The sequence below is a fragment of the Lutra lutra genome, chromosome 7 (assembly GCF_902655055.1).
Source record: "Lutra lutra chromosome 7, mLutLut1.2, whole genome shotgun sequence".
Lineage (NCBI taxonomy): Eukaryota > Metazoa > Chordata > Mammalia > Carnivora > Mustelidae > Lutra > Lutra lutra.
Genome location: NC_062284.1, coordinates 4931978 through 4949500, shown reverse-complemented (window position 1 = coordinate 4949500; position 17523 = coordinate 4931978). Strand labels below are relative to the sequence as shown.

The 17523-nt window shown below is 51.1% G+C and overlaps 1 protein-coding gene across 2 annotated transcripts in view; it reads right to left on the bottom strand.

The window, feature by feature from the left end:
* Nucleotides 1-4090: 4090 nt before the first annotated feature.
* Nucleotides 4091-17523, bottom strand: part of CRTC3 (CREB regulated transcription coactivator 3) — a 98635-nt gene continuing 85202 nt past the window's right edge. Inside the window, exons 10-15 of one of the 2 annotated variants that reach the window (XM_047735611.1) lie at nt 16823-17040; nt 14233-14531; nt 9669-9848; nt 9500-9580; nt 8094-8196; nt 4091-7517 (exon numbers count right to left, since the gene is read on the bottom strand). In XM_047735611.1, coding sequence (XP_047591567.1) covers nt 7309-7517; nt 8094-8196; nt 9500-9580; nt 9669-9848; nt 14233-14531; nt 16823-17040 — 1090 coding nt within the window. In that variant the 3' untranslated portion in view covers nt 4091-7308. The remainder of the gene's footprint in view (nt 7518-8093; nt 8197-9499; nt 9581-9668; nt 9849-14232; nt 14532-16822; nt 17041-17523) is intronic. The other variant, XM_047735612.1, reaches the window with a different exon arrangement.

Sequence of the window (17523 nt, the reverse complement as noted above, 5' to 3'; positions counted from 1 at the left end):
CAATGCAGGGGGAAACCATGCCCATGGCAAGGACAGTAGCCCAAGTAGTGGGCATGCTGTTCCAGCAAGCCCATGTCAAGGCTTTGCACCGGGCCTGGTCTCCAAACGTCTTGTTGACCAAAGGGGGCTGGAGGTATACTATTCCCACATGGGAGTGGAGGGAAGTACATCTTTGCCAAATGATGATCCAAGCTTCACAGAAGGCTGCATGGAGGAGGTGTCATTTGTCCTACGCCTTGAAGAAGAAGCTGGATTTTCCCAAGTGAAGGTAGGATAGGGCACGGCTGTCCAGGGGATGAAGAGTATGGGGGTGGGGGTGGGGGTGGCGATGGGAAGCGTGGTCATGGAGGTTCCCCTGGGCTTGAAGCCTGGCATGTGCTTTCCTTGAACCCAATACTCTCCCCACCCCCACCCACCCATCATTTCCCTTATTTCCAGAGTCTGAAACTTCAGCCATGTATCAAGTTCAAGACTTAGTTTTCGACATGGAGTCACAATGGAAAGTGTAGTGGCTGTCCCCAACGGGGGAATTGTCCCAGTTCCCCCCCGCATACATCAGCCAATGTTATGGTCTCCTATCCCCATTATGGAGCTCAGGTCTCCAGTCCTGCAGCCTGAAGCCTGAAGCTGGGACCAACACAGCCCTCTCGGGAAGGGACTCCTCGAAGGCCAAGTCCAGGCAGCAGGAGGAGCACTACAATAAAGCGAACTCAGCAGTGGGACTGGGAAGTCCATTTGGAAAGGGCTGGCAGGGAGCAGAGGACCCCTGCGCACACGGAACTGCGCCAGACAATGGTGGGAAGGATGGTTACAGGACAGGATGCAAACAGCACAAACTTTGACCATGTAAAAATAAGAAGTCACAGCTTCTGGGAGGGGAAGGAGATAGGAAGTGGGTGAGCTCATTTCCTCCTCCTAAATCCCAGGCTGTCAAGAGATGCCATCTACAGGGAAACGTGCTTCAAGAAAGGAATCCAACCTCTTGGTATTTTTCTTCCCTTTTAGGGAAATAATTTAGAAACATAAGGAGCACAATTATTTGCGGTCCGGCCATTTCTTTGGTTACATTTAGGCTTCCTTTCCTTCTGTGAAATTTAAATACTTTTCCCAGAAGAGCATGTATTGTACAAGAGCCCTTTACTCAGAAACCTTTCTCATTCCATCTACCTGGCCTACTCTCCGAAGATGGACGTAGAAAGGGGTCCCTGTCGGCGTTCCTGGGGGTGCTGGCTTTGGCACCTCCTGGACGTTTTCTGTGTGTACTCCTCAGTGTGACATGAGTTTTTTATAATGAGTGGGCATGGCTATTATACAAACAAAACCTTAAAAACCACATTTCCGGAAAAGAGACAATCCCACAATAGGGGTGGGGATACCCTCCGAGCTCCCCAAGCGGCCGCCTCCCCGTGTCTCCACTCCATGGGGTCCCCGTGGCTTCCTGAGCTCCGCAGGCACCAGCCACAGGGAGGTCCTCGCCCAGGGCTCAGAGCAGGTGACTGAGCCTCCCTAGGGCTGTGTCTTCCGCTGTAAACCTAGGAAGTCAACTTTGCCTTGCCTCTCTCTCAGGTGGCGATGAGGGACAGTTGAAGTGCAGGGCCTGTCCTCTGTGGCTGAAGGGCAGAGACAGACTTCTTAGCGTTCTATTCAGCAGGGGATCCAGCTGGAACCAGCACTGCCTCCAGCCGGGTCTGAGGGCTGCCTGTAGGTCGGTCAGGGGGCTCTCTGCAGCTATTTCTGGGTCCGAACAGCCACTCTCACGGTCTCAGCTCCATCTAGTGTCCACACTGGGACACGGTCACTTGCGACAGACTTACCCTCATTTCTACACTTGCGAAGGTACAGCATTCATTGGGCAAACAGGATGTACATAAGATCAATTTAAATCTTTCCTCCCTGTGCTGAGATTGGGTATTTCGAAGCAAGCTTTATGTAAGTTCAGTACTACTAAAGGTTTGTGCCTCCAGTCTTTGGAAGGATAGCACATTCATGCAACAAATACTACTTATAATAATTGACATTTATTGAATGTTTACCATCTGCTGGGCACAATTCCAGGTCCTTTAATTGTGTGAGTTCATTGTGGTGGTGGGGGTGCTTATTGTCCCATTTTATAGATAGGAACACTGAGGCACACAGGTAACGGTAAAATTCATCACTCTTGACTTGTGAGGGCAGGTAGAGGCCATGTCATGGGGCTGGAGATGAGGAGGGAGCCTGATGGGAAGCTCCTCCAGGCTGAGTAGAGAGAGAATGGGGGCTGAGATAGCCCTGGGACTTGGGCTAGGTCTGAGAGGTGAATGGGGAGGAGGGTGTGGGATGGCTCACGCCCAGCATTTGTGTCAGGAAGGAGGCTGTAGTGTGAGACAGAGCATGCAGGGGTGGGAAGTTAGAGAATGTTTACTGAGCACCCAAGTGCCAGGCATGGCTCCTGTCCTCGCAGGCCAGAGCCTCGTGGGGGAAGGTCGGTGTCAAAGGCCGATTCTGAGTGCTTGCTGGTGCACAGACATCCACAAAGGACAAGGGCAGCCGGCGACACGGCCTGGAGTGCAGGTGAACCTGAGCTAACAGGCAGAGGGGTATGAGGCTGAAGGTGGGGGTTGTCAACTTGGAGGACTGGACAGTTGATCTGAAGAAGACGGAGGAGGGTACATGAGGAGATGGACGTGTGAGCCGAAGGAACAAGAAGGGGGTTTACTGGAGCCAAAGAGAGGGTTTGGGGGGAAAGTGAGTGGCCATAGGGCTCGAGGGTCAGGAAAGGGGCAGGGAAGGGGCAGGAGGAGGACTGGAGAGGTCTGGGGGTGTACTGGGCAGAGAGGGTGCTGGGCTGTGGATGCGAAGAGAAGGGAATGAGTAAAACATGAGCAACTCTTCCAGGAGGGAAAGCAGACAAGGTTGTGGTCCAAGGAAGGAGAAGCCGGGTTGAGTAAGGGTTGTTTCCTTCTGTTTGTTCTTTGCAAGGAGGTAACAAGGCATCTGCGTGGGCTGATGGGTAGAACATGGAGAGGGATGAGGTCTGGGGTAGGCAGGGCATCCTCGAAGGTCAGTCACACATGTGGCGAGCGAGGACTAGACAAGGTTGGGGGAAGGTGCCAGGAGGGACAGAGATTCGGGACCTTTTGGGAAAGGGGACAGTATAGACAGTGGGTGGGAAGCCAAGGGAGCTGCCCCCAGGGGCCTGGAATTTCTGGGCCTGAGGAGAGAAATGAGAGTGCTTCTGGAGAGGTCTGGACCCCTGGGCATGGCAGGAGAGGGTCAGGTCAGCAGACAGCGTGGGGTTGCTGGTTTTCTCCTATGGAGCCCCCAGCAGGGAAAGGCCGAGGGTCAGAGCAGGAGGAGGGCTGTGATGCTGCTCTTGGAGGCTGCTGGCCCAGTGGGCTAGGTCAGGGAGAGGAGGGAGCCAAGAGAGGACAAGGAGGCTGAGAGCGGGCACCACGGGCAGAACTCTCTGTGGGGTCAAAGGGCAGGGTGTGTGTGGACCAGAGTGGACTCAGTGGCTCAGGAAGTTGGGGTCAAAGATGGGATTTCTGAGTAAGACTTCGGAACAGTCACCTTTGTGACAACCCTGGGTGTGGCTGATGGGTCTGAAGGCAGCATGGCTGTGGGAGGGGAGGGGACAGGCCCGGGAACCCTGAGGGAGTGGGGAGGGGACAGGGCTGGGGCAGAAACAAAGCCAAACCCCTTGGTGAAGAGAGGACAGCTGGAGGCCACTACAGGGCAGCAGAGCGCTGAGGGAAGGCGCATCCATGGCCTGAACCTCAAAAGGGGAGGTGTGTGAGGTGAGGGCTGGAGCAGGTGTCTGGAAAGGGGGTTGCCCGTGGGTAGCAGGAAGTGAGGTGCTGCCAGGCTGCCCTCTGTCCTCGGTCTCCTTGGCTTTGAAGGAACCCTGTGCCCGGACATCTTTCTCTATAGTTTCTTGGACATGGGCACAATAGCACGTGTATTAACAGCACTTGACAGGTGGGTCCCGGGCAGGACCTGCCAAAGCCAAGGACCAGAAGCCTGCCTGTGGGCCAAGTGGCACTAGGGGTGGGGGGCATGGGGACAGCTTTCCACCAGTTCATCTCACCTGAGGCCGAAGAAAAACACCAGGTGCAGATACAACCTTATTGTGCTGCTTTTAATTACGAAAGATGTAAAACGACATATTATAAAACTTGGGAGCTACTTTATACAAATTCCAATCTTTAAATATTTTTTTTAACAAGGGACCTGGGAGTTAGGGCACTGGCGGGAAGTCTGATTAGTTGCTGTGATGGTCCCACTGCAAAGCGAAGGAACCACCGCGCGTAACAGAGCCAACGAGCGAGTCAGAGTCGGAAGGGTCTTCAGATACGCAGGTGGGCTGGAACCCACGAGGCTTCAGCTCGGCTAATATACAGTAGACTCAGGAGAAATGAAACAGGACAGGGGAGAATTTATGGTCGTCGAGACGTGATCAAAAAAATTTTTCTCCTAACACCATGTGTCCTAAAAACCACAACTGTACGGAAAGAAAAAGTAGAACACGGGTAGGTTTTTAGTTCTATACTGTTTAACTGCTAGTAAATGAGAGTAGTATAGCCATCGCTTTCTTGTAACAAGACTAAATATTGGAAGATCGTTTATTCTGATGCACGTAGCTGCTTCAGATGCTGAGGACCATACCTGGTTTGTTGTAAAGGCAGCAGTGAGGGCAGACTTACCCCTGAAGGTCAGAGTGACACCCGCCCATGGGTGTCCTTGATGCCATGTGAGCAAAGTGGGTTGGATAATGCCCAAAACCTTTTCACAGGAAAAGACTGGACGGGCAGACCTAAGGACAAATTTAATTCAGTGCTAACCTTACTGTCATCATTATATGCCCCCTGGGACACTGCACTGTTCCTTGGGAGCCTCCATTTTCCATGAGTCACTGGGAGAATGCCCCGGGATCAGTGTTCTTCATTGTGTAGGTCCCAGGACTCCTGCTGTGCAGACAGAGCTGGGACCCCCCATGCCACTGACCCCCCTGGGTAAGGCACTGTGCAAAGAGTGGGTTATGCTGGGGCCTCCACTTAAAAAACAAAACAAAACAAAACAAAACTTCTACCATCAGCATCATTCCCTGTCTGAAAGGCCAGGTCAGATTTGGGGGGCCTCTGACCCAGGCAAGGCAGCGTGGAGCTAGCTAGCTTCATTCTCGGCACACCAGGGAGCTGTGTACAATGACAAAGAGAGGGCTTGTACTTGAACAGCGAGAGTCACTCCCTCCTGAGAGCCTCAGGATAAAGGGATCTGAAAACTACCCTGGGACTGGGGCTTGGAGCTCAGGCGAGGACCCTGGCTGGATTTCCCAATTCAACAGCAGAGATTTGGGGTGACTGTGAGGCTCAAGACTTGGGCCCCACAGAGGAAGCAGCAGTGGTGTGCCATCGGGGTTCTTTGAGAGACAGGAGGTAAGGCGATCCTTCTGGAGACAGGAATGGGATGAGGTCTGGAGAGGTTAACAGCCCAGCATGCCGTTCTAGACTCTTCTTGCCATGTGGCACTGACCCGTCCGATTCAGCCCTATAGTAGAGCCCTGCAACTTTGGGCAGGGGCAGACTAGCGAGCTTCAGCCACACTCCTGGGGTCTCCTGGAAGGGCAGTGGCTGTCCAGGCAAAAGTTCCAGCATCCTTTATCTCTCCTTCAGCACTCCTGTCCTCTCCGTCCCGTTTTTCCGTGCCCACACCCCTCCCCAGAGGTGCTCTTCGAACCCAGCCGTCAGGCGTCTGGTTGGGGCTAAGCAGAGGAGGGAAGCGGTGCTGGAAACCCAGTCATGCTAGTTTATGCGAAGGTACTGATGACTAATGACGGCTTCATGAATTAGGTCTTCATTTTACTGTAGATTTTTTCTTCAACTTCAAAGAATAAATCTCCTTTAAAAGCAATTTAGAACAAAACATGGATCTGAAAGGGAAGATCTTTTCAGGTGGGGGCCTGGCTGGGATCCCCGAGGTCCCCGCACTGAGCCCCAAGGCCTCAGCGTGCCCCGCCATCCTGGCCGCGCTCCGAAGACGGTCTCCACCCGCCTGCCCTGGAGAATCCCCTTGAGGAGAATGGGGCCCGGTATCACCGTGGAGCTGGTCTCCCAGCGTCAGAAGCTTACTAAAGTGCAGGCCTCGCTTCACCACAGGCACAAGTGTTAGAAAGGCTGAAGCTCCGGGATTTGGCAAGGAAGGGGACGAGCTGAAGATGGGACTGCCGGGGCGGCCGGGCATATCCATTCACTTCTCCGTTCCTTGTTCACGCCTTCGGGGTGCAGCTCCACAGCATCTCCCGGGGCCCACACCTGCCTGCTGCTAGGTTTGGAAAGAGTAAGGCACAGTCCCCGCGCTCAAGGAGCTTACGGGCTAGCGGAGTTCCAGGAACACTCCTGCTCCACAGAGAAACAGCCTCCCACTGCCGCTGTTGGTGACCGGAGAGGCTGACTCGTCCGGCTCCCCCGCAGCCGGCTGGCGGAGAGGGTGGCCTGCACTGGTCGGGAGCTCGTCTGGAAGACCTCGTGAGTCTGGAGATGCTGCCCCCACCACCGAGAGGAAGCCCTTCTCTCTTCAGGCTCATTCATCACTGGGGGATTTTTTTCTTTTTTTTTTTTCAGTGACTGAATAGAACAGTCCTCCTTTTCCCCTTGTCCACAGGAAAAGGTGTCCTGAAGCAGCAGAGAGATTGCATACTTGGGAGAAAACAAATGAGCATTCACTTTGCTTAACTCAAATCTGTTCTTGACATCATGGTAAAAATTCTTCATGTTGGAAGTAAGGCATCGGGGTGATCGTGGCACGTCCGGTCCATGGCGGGCGGCTGCCGGGCGGGCCGGCGAGAGCAGGGAAGGCGTCGTGGTGATGCGGGGCCGCGGCTGGCAGCCGAGTCAACCCTCGAAGGCCCGCAGCCCCTCAGCGCCTTGCAGGCCGGGCCGGATCTTCAGTGTGGACTAAGTCAGTGGTTCTGGTGCTGCACACGCTACCGCAGCCCGTGGCACACTCTGTTCTGCTTCTATGCGCCGACAGACTAGACAGCCGGTAAGCAGATGTCCTGGTCCCGGTGTCGCCCCGCCCGAGTCGTCGGAAGCCCCGAGGTGGCCCACCTGCGGCGGCATCATCGGGGCCGCAGGCCTGAGAGGCAGCGCGCAGCTCTGTGGTCACGAGTGAGCCATGGGGTGTGACGGGGCCTCGTCGGAATGCTGGGACTCACAGAACCGGCTGCTTCCATGCCAGAAGCCCAAGACCCCTCCGGCCCAGCTGGCTCCATGCTGTGCTGTTCTAGTTCCGCTCCTTCAGCAACACACATTCTGGCCCATTCCATCCTGTTCACAGTCGGTCAGCTCGAAACGTCTCTTCCACAGAGGGGTCAAGCAGGCCCATGCTGGAGTCACTTAGCATGTTGAGTCCGTCCAGGCTCAGAGGTTCAATCTGGAGCTCTTCTTCCAGTGGAAATGGAGTGTCTATGTTCAGGCTGACCTCGGGCATGCCTGCCAGTGCGCTGCTGAGGTCCTTGAATAGACTGGTACTCGAGTCTTCTGGAAGGAGCAGTGAGTGGGAAAAACAGTGCAGGTTAGGAGACATGTACAGACGACAGCCCCACAAACGCTGGCCCTTTACCTTCTAGCCAAGACAGCGATGGCCTACATTCCCCTCGCCCCCACTCCCAGGGTCCAGGCAGGACAGCAATGGCCCATGTGCCCCCAACACCCAGCATCGAGGCAGAACAGTGATGGCTGGCATGCCCCCCGACTCCCAGCGTCCAGGCAGCACAGCGATGGCCCACATCCCCCCCATTCCCAGCGTCCACTTTGCCCTGGACTCTACAGTCTTTTCTCTCAATTCCACCACTCCCTGTTTTTGCAGGTTTTCTCCCTTTGAGCAGTTGTCAATCACTAAAGCTAAATTCTTAAGAACAGGCTTGGATCACTGGGCCCTTTCCCCACTGTTAATGGTCTCTGGGGCCAGATGCCTGCCTTTCGAAAAGCTAAAGTTGAGCCAGGGGACTTTCATTGCTTTGCTTTATAGCATGTTGTTTAAACTCTCTTACAATGGTGATCTGTGAAAACACAGCAAAATACAGACAGCAGAGCTGAGGGGTGGCCCACACTCACCTGTCAGGACGGTGTTGGGGAAACTCCCGCAGTTGGAATACAGGTTTGGTCTCAAATGAAATGAGTCCTGTGGTTCTCGGGGACCTTGCTGCACCAGGGGCACCTGGAGGCACCAGAGGACACACAGTAAGGAATGACCTCTGCTTCCCAGGCGTGAAGGACACAACGCGCTCCCAGAGCAAAACCAGACATGGAAACTGTCTTGGGGGCCTTCTCTCAAGGATCCCACACAGAATATTCCTCTCAAGCAGGCAGGTGCTGGGGTGGAGGAGAGCTCCCTGAGGCGCAGTGTGGGTGACTCATCCCTGCTCACACACAGCCCGGCCCACTAAGCCATCCAAGGAGACACCAGCAGTCATGGTCTCTGTGGCCCTCTGGTCTCACACACCCCTCCCTCCCAGCCACACCGAGGCCTTTGGAAACACCATCTGTGGGAACCCCTCCAAGGCTCTATCTATAACCAAGGAAGTGTTATGACCAAGGGGCTCTTCTGCCCGTAGGTTTCTGGGAAACGGAGGCCGGGAGACCCTTGCCCTCTTATGCTCAGAGGGAGGAACCTCAGGCCCCTCTCCATGAGAAAGCCTCTGGGGGACTGGTGAGAACTGGGGCCTATCTTAAGTGCCTTTGGCATAGTAATATGCCAAACTATTGTTTTAAATCTTACAAAAATAGGCATTTCTATCATTTTTCAGGGAGATATTGACTATTCTAAATTCAATGGGCTTCTTCAGAAAACAAGGAGGCAGAGACTACTGGTTTATGCCATGAGTCTTCACCGTGGCCCACTCAGGAAACATCTGTCTTTATTTTACTGTTGTAATTATTAAGATCTGTAAAATGCTCAAAACCCTTCCTTCTCTCCTTAATCAATCCTAGAACCCAATCCATACTTAATGGACACTACAAAATCTAGAGTTATTTTAAATGGTCCACATTAGGGAGAACCTACAAAGCAAAAGCTAGGGGTCGAATGAAAGTATCTTAGGGAGGGACGTCTGGGCCCACCTGGACTGAGCTCCCCTGGGAGGCCACACTGAGCTGGCTCCGGCAGCGAGGCCTGTGGGCTGAGCCCCTCCTGCGTCTCTGTCTCCTCTGCAGGATAGACCTGTGGACTGCAGTGGTCCCTTCCTTCTAAGCCATTCTACAATTCTAGAACTGGAGTGTCACCAGAAATGTGCTACCACTTGTTCAAACAATTCTTCTGCAGAGGCCTGACACCAAATAAGGCAGCCAGCACCAGGACTCTAGGGCTAGGGGACACTGCAGGGTCCCTCAGCCGCTGGGCACATCTGAAATCTGGGCCATGGGGTACCTGGTCTGTTTGGTGTGGGGGGTTCTATGCCCTGAGCAGCCTGAACGGTGTAGGTGCTGCTCCGAGGAAGAGGCCTGACTGGATGCCCGCTCACCTGTTGAGGGAAGGCTGGGCCTGGCCTCATGGACTGCTGGTCAAAGCTCACGTCTGGGAAGAAGTTGGTCAAAGATGAACCCTTCAGGGAATAAGGAATGGAACGTTTAGCTTGGAATTTGGGGCAAGGTAAGTGTTCCCTTCTGACCGGTGTCCCAGCTAGGACCCACCTGGGCTGTGAGGAGCGGGAAGCCAGATGGAGGCAGGGATGAGGCGGCCTGGGGCTCCTGGGCAGGGGGCTGCTGTAGGAGGGGCTGGGAGAGGTCTTGGGGGGCGGGGTAAGGGGGTGGCGGGGACACTTGAGCTTCCGTGGGCAGGAAGGAAAGCGGGCTTCGATCTGAGGACACCATCTGCAAAACAAAGCCTCTAGTTAGCTTCAATTGGAGTTTCTAAGTGGTAAATCCTTTAAAATTAGGAGGTGTCAAAGTGAGGGAAAAGCGTGAGTCCTTCCCCGGGGTACTCTGTGCTATGCTCCCCGAAGCCTACGTCTTACTTCTGCTCCTTCAAAGTGACCTTAAATCTCACTTCCCCACCAAACATTTCCTATTCAACAACAATTTCTATTGTCTTAAAACACAAAACACCTGTCAATTTAACCAGTGTCCTCAGTGAAAATCATGTGGGTTTTTTTTTTTTTTTTTTTTTAAGTCATACCTTCTGGTTTAAGATGGAAGATCGGAGGAAAAAGAAAAAAACAAACATAGCTCTGTCTCCCAAGCCTTGACTAAAAACATTAAACAACAGGAGACATTAATGAACAACACCTTGAAAATAATAAGACTAAACGGATAATAAACAGCACAAGGACAGAGATCATGGCAGGGAAGAAAGTGGCAGCACAATCTGGAAAACGAAAACCAACAGACAAGCCGTGACTGGGTCAGCAGAGCTGAGAAAGACAAGAGGAGGCTTGTAGTGGGAACAAGCCGAGAGGAAACCGGACTTCCATCACAGGGTCCCTACGGGGCCTGCGGGTCAGCAGTGGGCAGGGGGGCGAAGAGCCAGGAGGAGGCACGGTTAGGGTTCACAGCTCTTGCCCGCGCGGAGACTGGGGGGCGGCACGCTGGAGAGGGCAGAGCTGAGGGTCTGCGGGCCGCACACAGCAGCGCCCGGTGGGTGAGGCGCTTGCTGGAAACATGGGTTCAAGCGAGCTCACCACTCAGTCTTGAGGCCTCCACCTTTCTTTCCCACCCTGACTCTCAGGAGGCGGCAGTCCAGGGATGCCAGCATCCTCTGGAGATCGGACCAGCTGGAGAGAAAATCCTGAAACTCAGGGCGCCCGAGGCTCCCCAGGGAAATGGCTGAGCCGGGTCGGTCTACAGGGAGGACCACACTCAACAAGCCCGCCCATCTACGCAGCTTCTGTGCCCTGTGCTTAAACATGAGCAGAGTGCCAAAAGTCACCAGACTGTGAGGAAAGCCTCTGAATGGAAATCAGAGACCAAGGCAGACATACAAAGAACAGGAACTTGGAGAAGTCCATGCGGGATGAAACTGTCATGAAAAACAAAATTGTCAGGTGCCTGGGTGGTACAGTTGGTGAAGCGTCTGCTTTCAGCTCAGGTCATGATCCCAGGGCCCTGGGATCAAGTCCTGTATCAGGCTCCCTGCTCGGCGAGGAGTCTGCTTCTCCCTCTCCCCTCCTTCTGCCTGTGCTTTCTCTCTCTCGCAAAAATAAATAAAAAATCTTTAGGAAAACACCAAATTATTATACTATTTAAACTATAAAAAATCCTTGTTAAATCTGTTAAAAATACATAAAAAATATTTACGATGTGTATCTCTACATACATTTTTTTTTCAAAGTGGGGATGTGGATGAAACAAGATTTCAAAAATGTTAATTGTTGAGGCTGGATGACAGGTATAGAAGGATTTGTTCAATTATATCCTCTACTCTTATGCTACATGGAAAACTTAACGTTACAAAAAAAATTAAAACACAAACTAGAATGAAAATTACCACTGAAAACCTCAGAGAGATGAAAAAATGATATTGCATCCATAGGACGAGTACAATGCTATAAAAAGGAACACTCACTCGGAGGACAGAAGGGAATTCTCGGGAATTTAAAAGGATGAACTCAGAAATGAAAACTCGACGTAACAGTGGGAAGATAAAGGTGAGAAGCTCTCCCGGACAGCAGGGTGAAATGATTAGGAGAGAGAAGAGAAGGGAAAAAATAGGGTATGAGAGGGAAAGTATGGGCTGTTCAAGATTCAACAATAGGTGTTCCAGAAAGAGCGCACAAAGAAATCAAAGGGAAGAAACCATCCAGGAAAATAATTAAGGAAGACTTCCCAGAAATGAAGGATAGGAGTTTCCAGATTGAGGAAACCCACCAAATATCCAGACTCATGTGACCCTGAAGCTTCAGAACTCTGGGAAATAAAAAGAAGATCCTACAAGCCTCTAGAGGGAAAAAAGGACATTTTGTTCAAAGTATTAAGAATTGGAGGGGCGCGTGGGTGGCTCAGTGGGTTAAGCCTCTGCCTTCGGCTCAGGTCATGATCTCAGGGTCCTGCGATCAAGCCCCACATCGGAGCCTGCTTCCCTACCTTTCTCTCTGCCTGCCTCTCTGTCTACTTGTGAGCTCTCTCTGTCAAATAAATAAATAAAATCTTAAAAAATACATATATTTAAAAAAAAGAATTGGAATGGCACTGGATTTATTATTAGCAACTCTAGAAACTAAAAGGCAAAGAATTAATACTTTCAAAATTTTAAGAGAAAATTATTTCAGATTTGAATTCTGTATCTGGCCAATTATGAGCTAAATGACGGGTAGAAGGACATAGTTGAATCATGCCAGGCCACATAGCCTTCCTCGGAAATCTACTGGAGGGCTTGTTTTTTTTTCCTTGTTGTTTTGTTTTGTTTTAAAGATTTTATTTATTTATTTGAGAGATCAAGCAAGCGCACAGGCAGATGGAGAGGGAGAAGCAGATTCCCTGCTGAGCAGGGAGCCCTATGCCACATGGGACTCAATCTCACGACCCTGAGATGAACTTGAGCTGAAGTCAGATGCTTAACTGACTGAGCCACCCAGGCACCCACGGAGGGCTTGTTTTTAAATCTACTGAAAGGAGATCTACCCGACTCCAAGAGGTGGGGTTGGGATAAGAAATACATACATAGAAAACCAGACTAACAAAAAAGTAAGACATTTATTAACTCCCAGGAGAAAAATATTTTCCATTTTGTTATTTCATGGCATATTAAGTGGTTCAACTCTGCACTATTATAACTGGGAAAACACTAAACACTGAATATTGCTCTCATCAAAAAACAAAGCACAGTGTGAATGAGAAAGAAACGTGTGGGTGGGATTTGGGGAGAGGTGAAAAAGAACCATATCCTAATGGTAGGATATCATCAGAAAATACCTAACACTAAAAATCCAGAACAAAACAAGCATGAAATAATATGGTTATACCAAAGAGATTAGCTAAAGTGTTGAAGGCGCCATCTCTAGGGAGTGAGAAGTACAGGGAGTCGGGGAGGGGAAGACAATGTTATTCCATAACAAGCCCTTTCAAACTGACTTATGAAACTATGTGCATGGAGAACATTGACTTTTTTAAAAATCGTAATATTAGGCAAACAAAAAAAATGGAAACATCTGGAAAAGGATGCTCTCTATGCCTACAGCTCTCCTTAAAATGTAGCTAGAAAGCAAGAGTAACATTTTTTACGTCCTATAAAATAATCTTGCAAAAGAAAATTAAAGGCAATCCAGTAACATAAAAAGAACCATTAAAAAAACAATTATGAAATACCCTCTTACCCTCTCCCAAAAGGGATTACTCATGTTAAGAGTGAGTAATGACTAGATCTGCTAAGTCCTTCGTTGTGTTCTGTCAACTCTTGCTAAATCATGACTCATTTATGGCGAGGTGGGGAGTAAATGATGTCACAGTGTATCTAGGGAGGGACCAATAAGTTGAAAATATATTCATTGATGACTATAGTAAGAACCACCCTAAGTGCTCAGAATAAAAACAAAGTCAACAAGACAAAAATATGATGTTTTGACATCTGAATTTCTGTAACAGGCTTGTGATTTCAAAATGTGCCTTTCTCCTTTTCTCTTCTCCTTCCTTCTTAATTTTTGTCTTATTTTACTTTTTAATCTCTATACTCAACATGGGGCTTGAACTACGACCCCAAGATCAAGAGTCACATGCTCTACCCACTGAGCCAGCCAGGGGCCCCAAAATGTGCCTCCTCCTGAACAGACTTCTTTGGGTTCTTCTGTGGAGGATCTTTATTATATCCCGATCATGCCATGAGCAGTAAAAGCACGGCTCCTCACATCTGTAGGCGTGATTAGGGAAGAGGTCTCACCCAATACCAAAGCTTCAGGGAGGTATTAAAGGTCTTTGGCTTTCCCCCGTGGCTTAAAGTACTCACAGACTCAGTTACTGATAATTTTCCACACCCATGTTAAAGCCCCGGCCTGGTCTCCCCCAGCCACAAAGAGAGGCAGCCACAAAGAGACACGTCTGGGGTGTACTCCACGCCCTCCCAGGCCCCAGGCCCCAGGCCCCAGGTGGCTGCTTGCCCACCAGCAATCATCACAGTAGACGCGGGAGGACACGGGTAGGGCTTCCCGAGGTATTCACACCTGCTCCCCCCTCCGCGATCTCAGGGGAGACCTCGAGGCCTCACCTGCTGAGGGGACCCCGATCAGGCCCCGCATGCCTCCCCATCGGACCGTGGCTTGGCTCTCACCTGCGCCGCGGGATACGGGTTCAGGGGACTGGTGGCCGAGAGCTGCCTGCTGAAGGCCGGCTGCGCCTCGGGGCCTGGAGAGAGCGTGAGCGGGCTGACGGGGGGCTGCCTCCGCCGGGCCGGGCCGCTTAGGGCCGTGGTGGACAGGGACGGGTTGCTGAGGGAAAAGAGCCGGAGGGAAGGGTGAAGGGCGGAGGCGCTGGGGGCGGACGTCTGTGGGTGGCTGTTCAGGGAGGAGGACAGGGCCGTCTTATTGAGCGTGGCCTGGATGGAGGGGTTGCTCCGAGAGCTCTGCAGACCTAGGGACAACAAGGGCACAGGTCACTTGCGGTAACTGCAGGACAAAGCTTTCATTTTCCAAAGACTCAAGAACACTTAACTTCCTTCTATCGGTATCTGATGCTGATTCTGTGAGTGGGGCAGCTCTGGGGTGGCTGTCCTCCTGTGCACACAGTGGAGAAGGGCTGAGCCCACACTGAGGGCTAGTGGCAGCAGGGTGACAGGGAGTCTGACTCACGAGGACACGTGTACACAGCCACCTGGGCAAGAGACCCCAGGGCTGTGCACACATTCTGTTCAGAGCCCCCCAGTGCCTCTGTCCCGGCACCCTGCCCGGACCCTCTGCTGCCTTCCACTGAGAGTCACAGCTCTGGGGCGCTGCCTCGGGGACCTTGAAAATACCCTGAATGCCCCAACAGTCACAGGAAGGGACTCCCCTCTCATGTCTCCTGTTTTCTCTGTTTTTCTGGCTCCTGAAAAATTGTTCGTCACAGTCTATTCCAATTCATGGAAAATGAAGTTTTTGCTGGTGTTCTGCTTTATTTGGGGGGAGGGGCTGTGATTTTTAGCTCGAGTAGGAGAGTTTGGGAAAGGCATCTCCATGACACAGGCTGCCAGGGCACAAGCCCTGGAAGGCCGGGGACCATGTCCTGTGTCCTGCCAGAGCCTTGGCACCGGGCCAGGCATGGAGTGGCTTTGCTCTGTGACTTAATGATGCTTCTGTGTATCTCAGAAGGCAGTGCCTGTGTTTCAAAGTTCAGCCCATTAATCTGGGACCAGCAGCCCGGGTGCGTACAAATGTGTGTTCTTTTCTGTTCATAAAAAACCAAGTGTTCGATAAGAGTTACTGCAATGGAACAAGGACAAAATAAAGCTTTTTTTTTTCCCCCCGGCAAATGATTTTTCTAAACACAGAAAAGAGGTCTCTGGTAAAACCCTACGTAGCTCCACGGAAAGCCCAGTGGTCCACTGACTTGAGCCCCAGTCAGAGCTAAAGACGTGAGCTTTGGTTAGGAAACAAAGTCACTCATTCAGAAGGAAAGCTCAGACATGTTTGTATGCCTTTGTTCACCATGCATTTTAAGGAATGCCTAGAAACTATAAAACCTTGAATCCAGTTCTGGACAAAATGATGTTTTGAGGAAAATAACACACAGTGATAAACACAGGATTTTCAGTTGAAGTGAAGCGTCAGAGGCTGCCCTGGAGAACGCCGGCTTCCCCAAGACCCCAGGAAGCTAACTGCCCATGTTGCGTTATTTGTGTGACCTTGGATGTCCTTATTCACGCAGAATTCACCAGGACACTTGAAAGAGCAGCAGGATAATAAAATGACCTAAGTGAGTAAGTAGAGGTTATCTCTAAAATTAATTCTTCAAACCTAAAATCATGTGGGACAATGGCAGCACCTTCTGTAAGCTTTAGAGAACCTTCCAGATGACTGCTGTAAAGGGGACCTCTGTCAGGTGAGTGGTGGATTCTGATTTGCATGGACAAGTCCTGCTGAACCCAGAGTGGAAACCAGCAGGCATGTCCCCCACTGGCGGACCACCACTGGGGACCCCTTCCTAAGGAAATGGTTCACACCACAGCTCTTCGGACCCGGACAGCCAGGGACTGGATCGCAGCCCTGGGAGTAAGAGACCAACGCCCACCTCAGACATCGACAAGGGCGTCTGTCGAGGTTCAGGTAAACATGGACAGGTTTCAACATGGGGTCTGGGCTGTGGGCGCTCACACATGGTGCAGGAAAACCCAGGTCACACCATGGGCAGCATTCATACAGCCTCATGCGGACCTTTAAGCGCTTCTGAAAATCTGAACCAATAAACTGGCAGATTCCTATTTACTATGCTTATCTCTGGAGTATAAAACAGTTTCATCATATCCAGTATAAATGTTCTAAAATTCAAAATATTCTCTTCAGAAATCCAGTGGGAAACGAGAGGGTTCTACAAAGATAGATGTAATGATAAACCATCGTGGCATGTTCATAAGCGCCACTAATGTTGTTCAGTAAACAGGGCATGGAATGGACCCTTTCTTCTTGGCTTTTGCGTCTTACTCTCCAAGTCCCAGGACACCTGGGCTGCTGAAGACAATGAAGGAGGAGGTCTAGCAGAGCGTTCCAGAGCTCACGGAATCCAGCAGAAACAGACCAACGGGAAAAGTCAGCAGGGTCAAGAGCTCCAGGAACAGGTATGTCGCTATCTCTAACTCAGATGAATCATTCTCACTCACTGGGACCACCTGTGATCAAGCCACCGGTGCACATACATGGGCACGTCCTCACTGAGTGGGGCACACTTACCAGAAGAGCTCCGTAGACCCAGGTGAGTCATGGCAGCCGGCAGGTTGCCCACGCTATTCCCCACACTCATGCTACCGAAGACGTGGTCACTGGTGTCCAGTGAGGCTGGCACGGGCGTGGAGTAGTGGAGGTTGGTTAGATCTGGCAATGACCCCCCAGTGTTCAGGGTCCCCAGAAAGGGTGAGAGGCCTATGTTTTGACCGTTGTGTGGAAAAGCACTGAAAAAGAGAGAGAGAAGTGTTACTTTCTGAAGTGCATTTGGTGGCTAGGGAATAGGAGAGACTTGTCAGGGAAAGGCTGTGGCATCGGACACCCAAGTCCTTACAGAAGCTGAGACTCTTCCGCATTCTGAGGACCTGCCTCCTCGGCTTAACTCTCTGGAGAGCCTTACCTGTTCAGTCAGACTAAGGACGTCATCTATGCCTACTCTGCAGGAACATTTTTCCAAGACCAGATCAGACAATGGGTGTAAAAGTTCGCTGAAAACCATAAGGCCCTATATAAAATGGGAGGTACTACTTTGTATTTGCATGCTTCTTTTTCCAGATTTTAAAAGTATCTTTCCTGCACACACACACACACACACACACACACACACACACAAGTCTCTCTGCATCGAGCAGATACCCTCCAAGATATATTTAGTTACAGTTTTCATCAATTTTAAAGTGAGAAAGGGATGTTAGCATTCGCTTATCCGC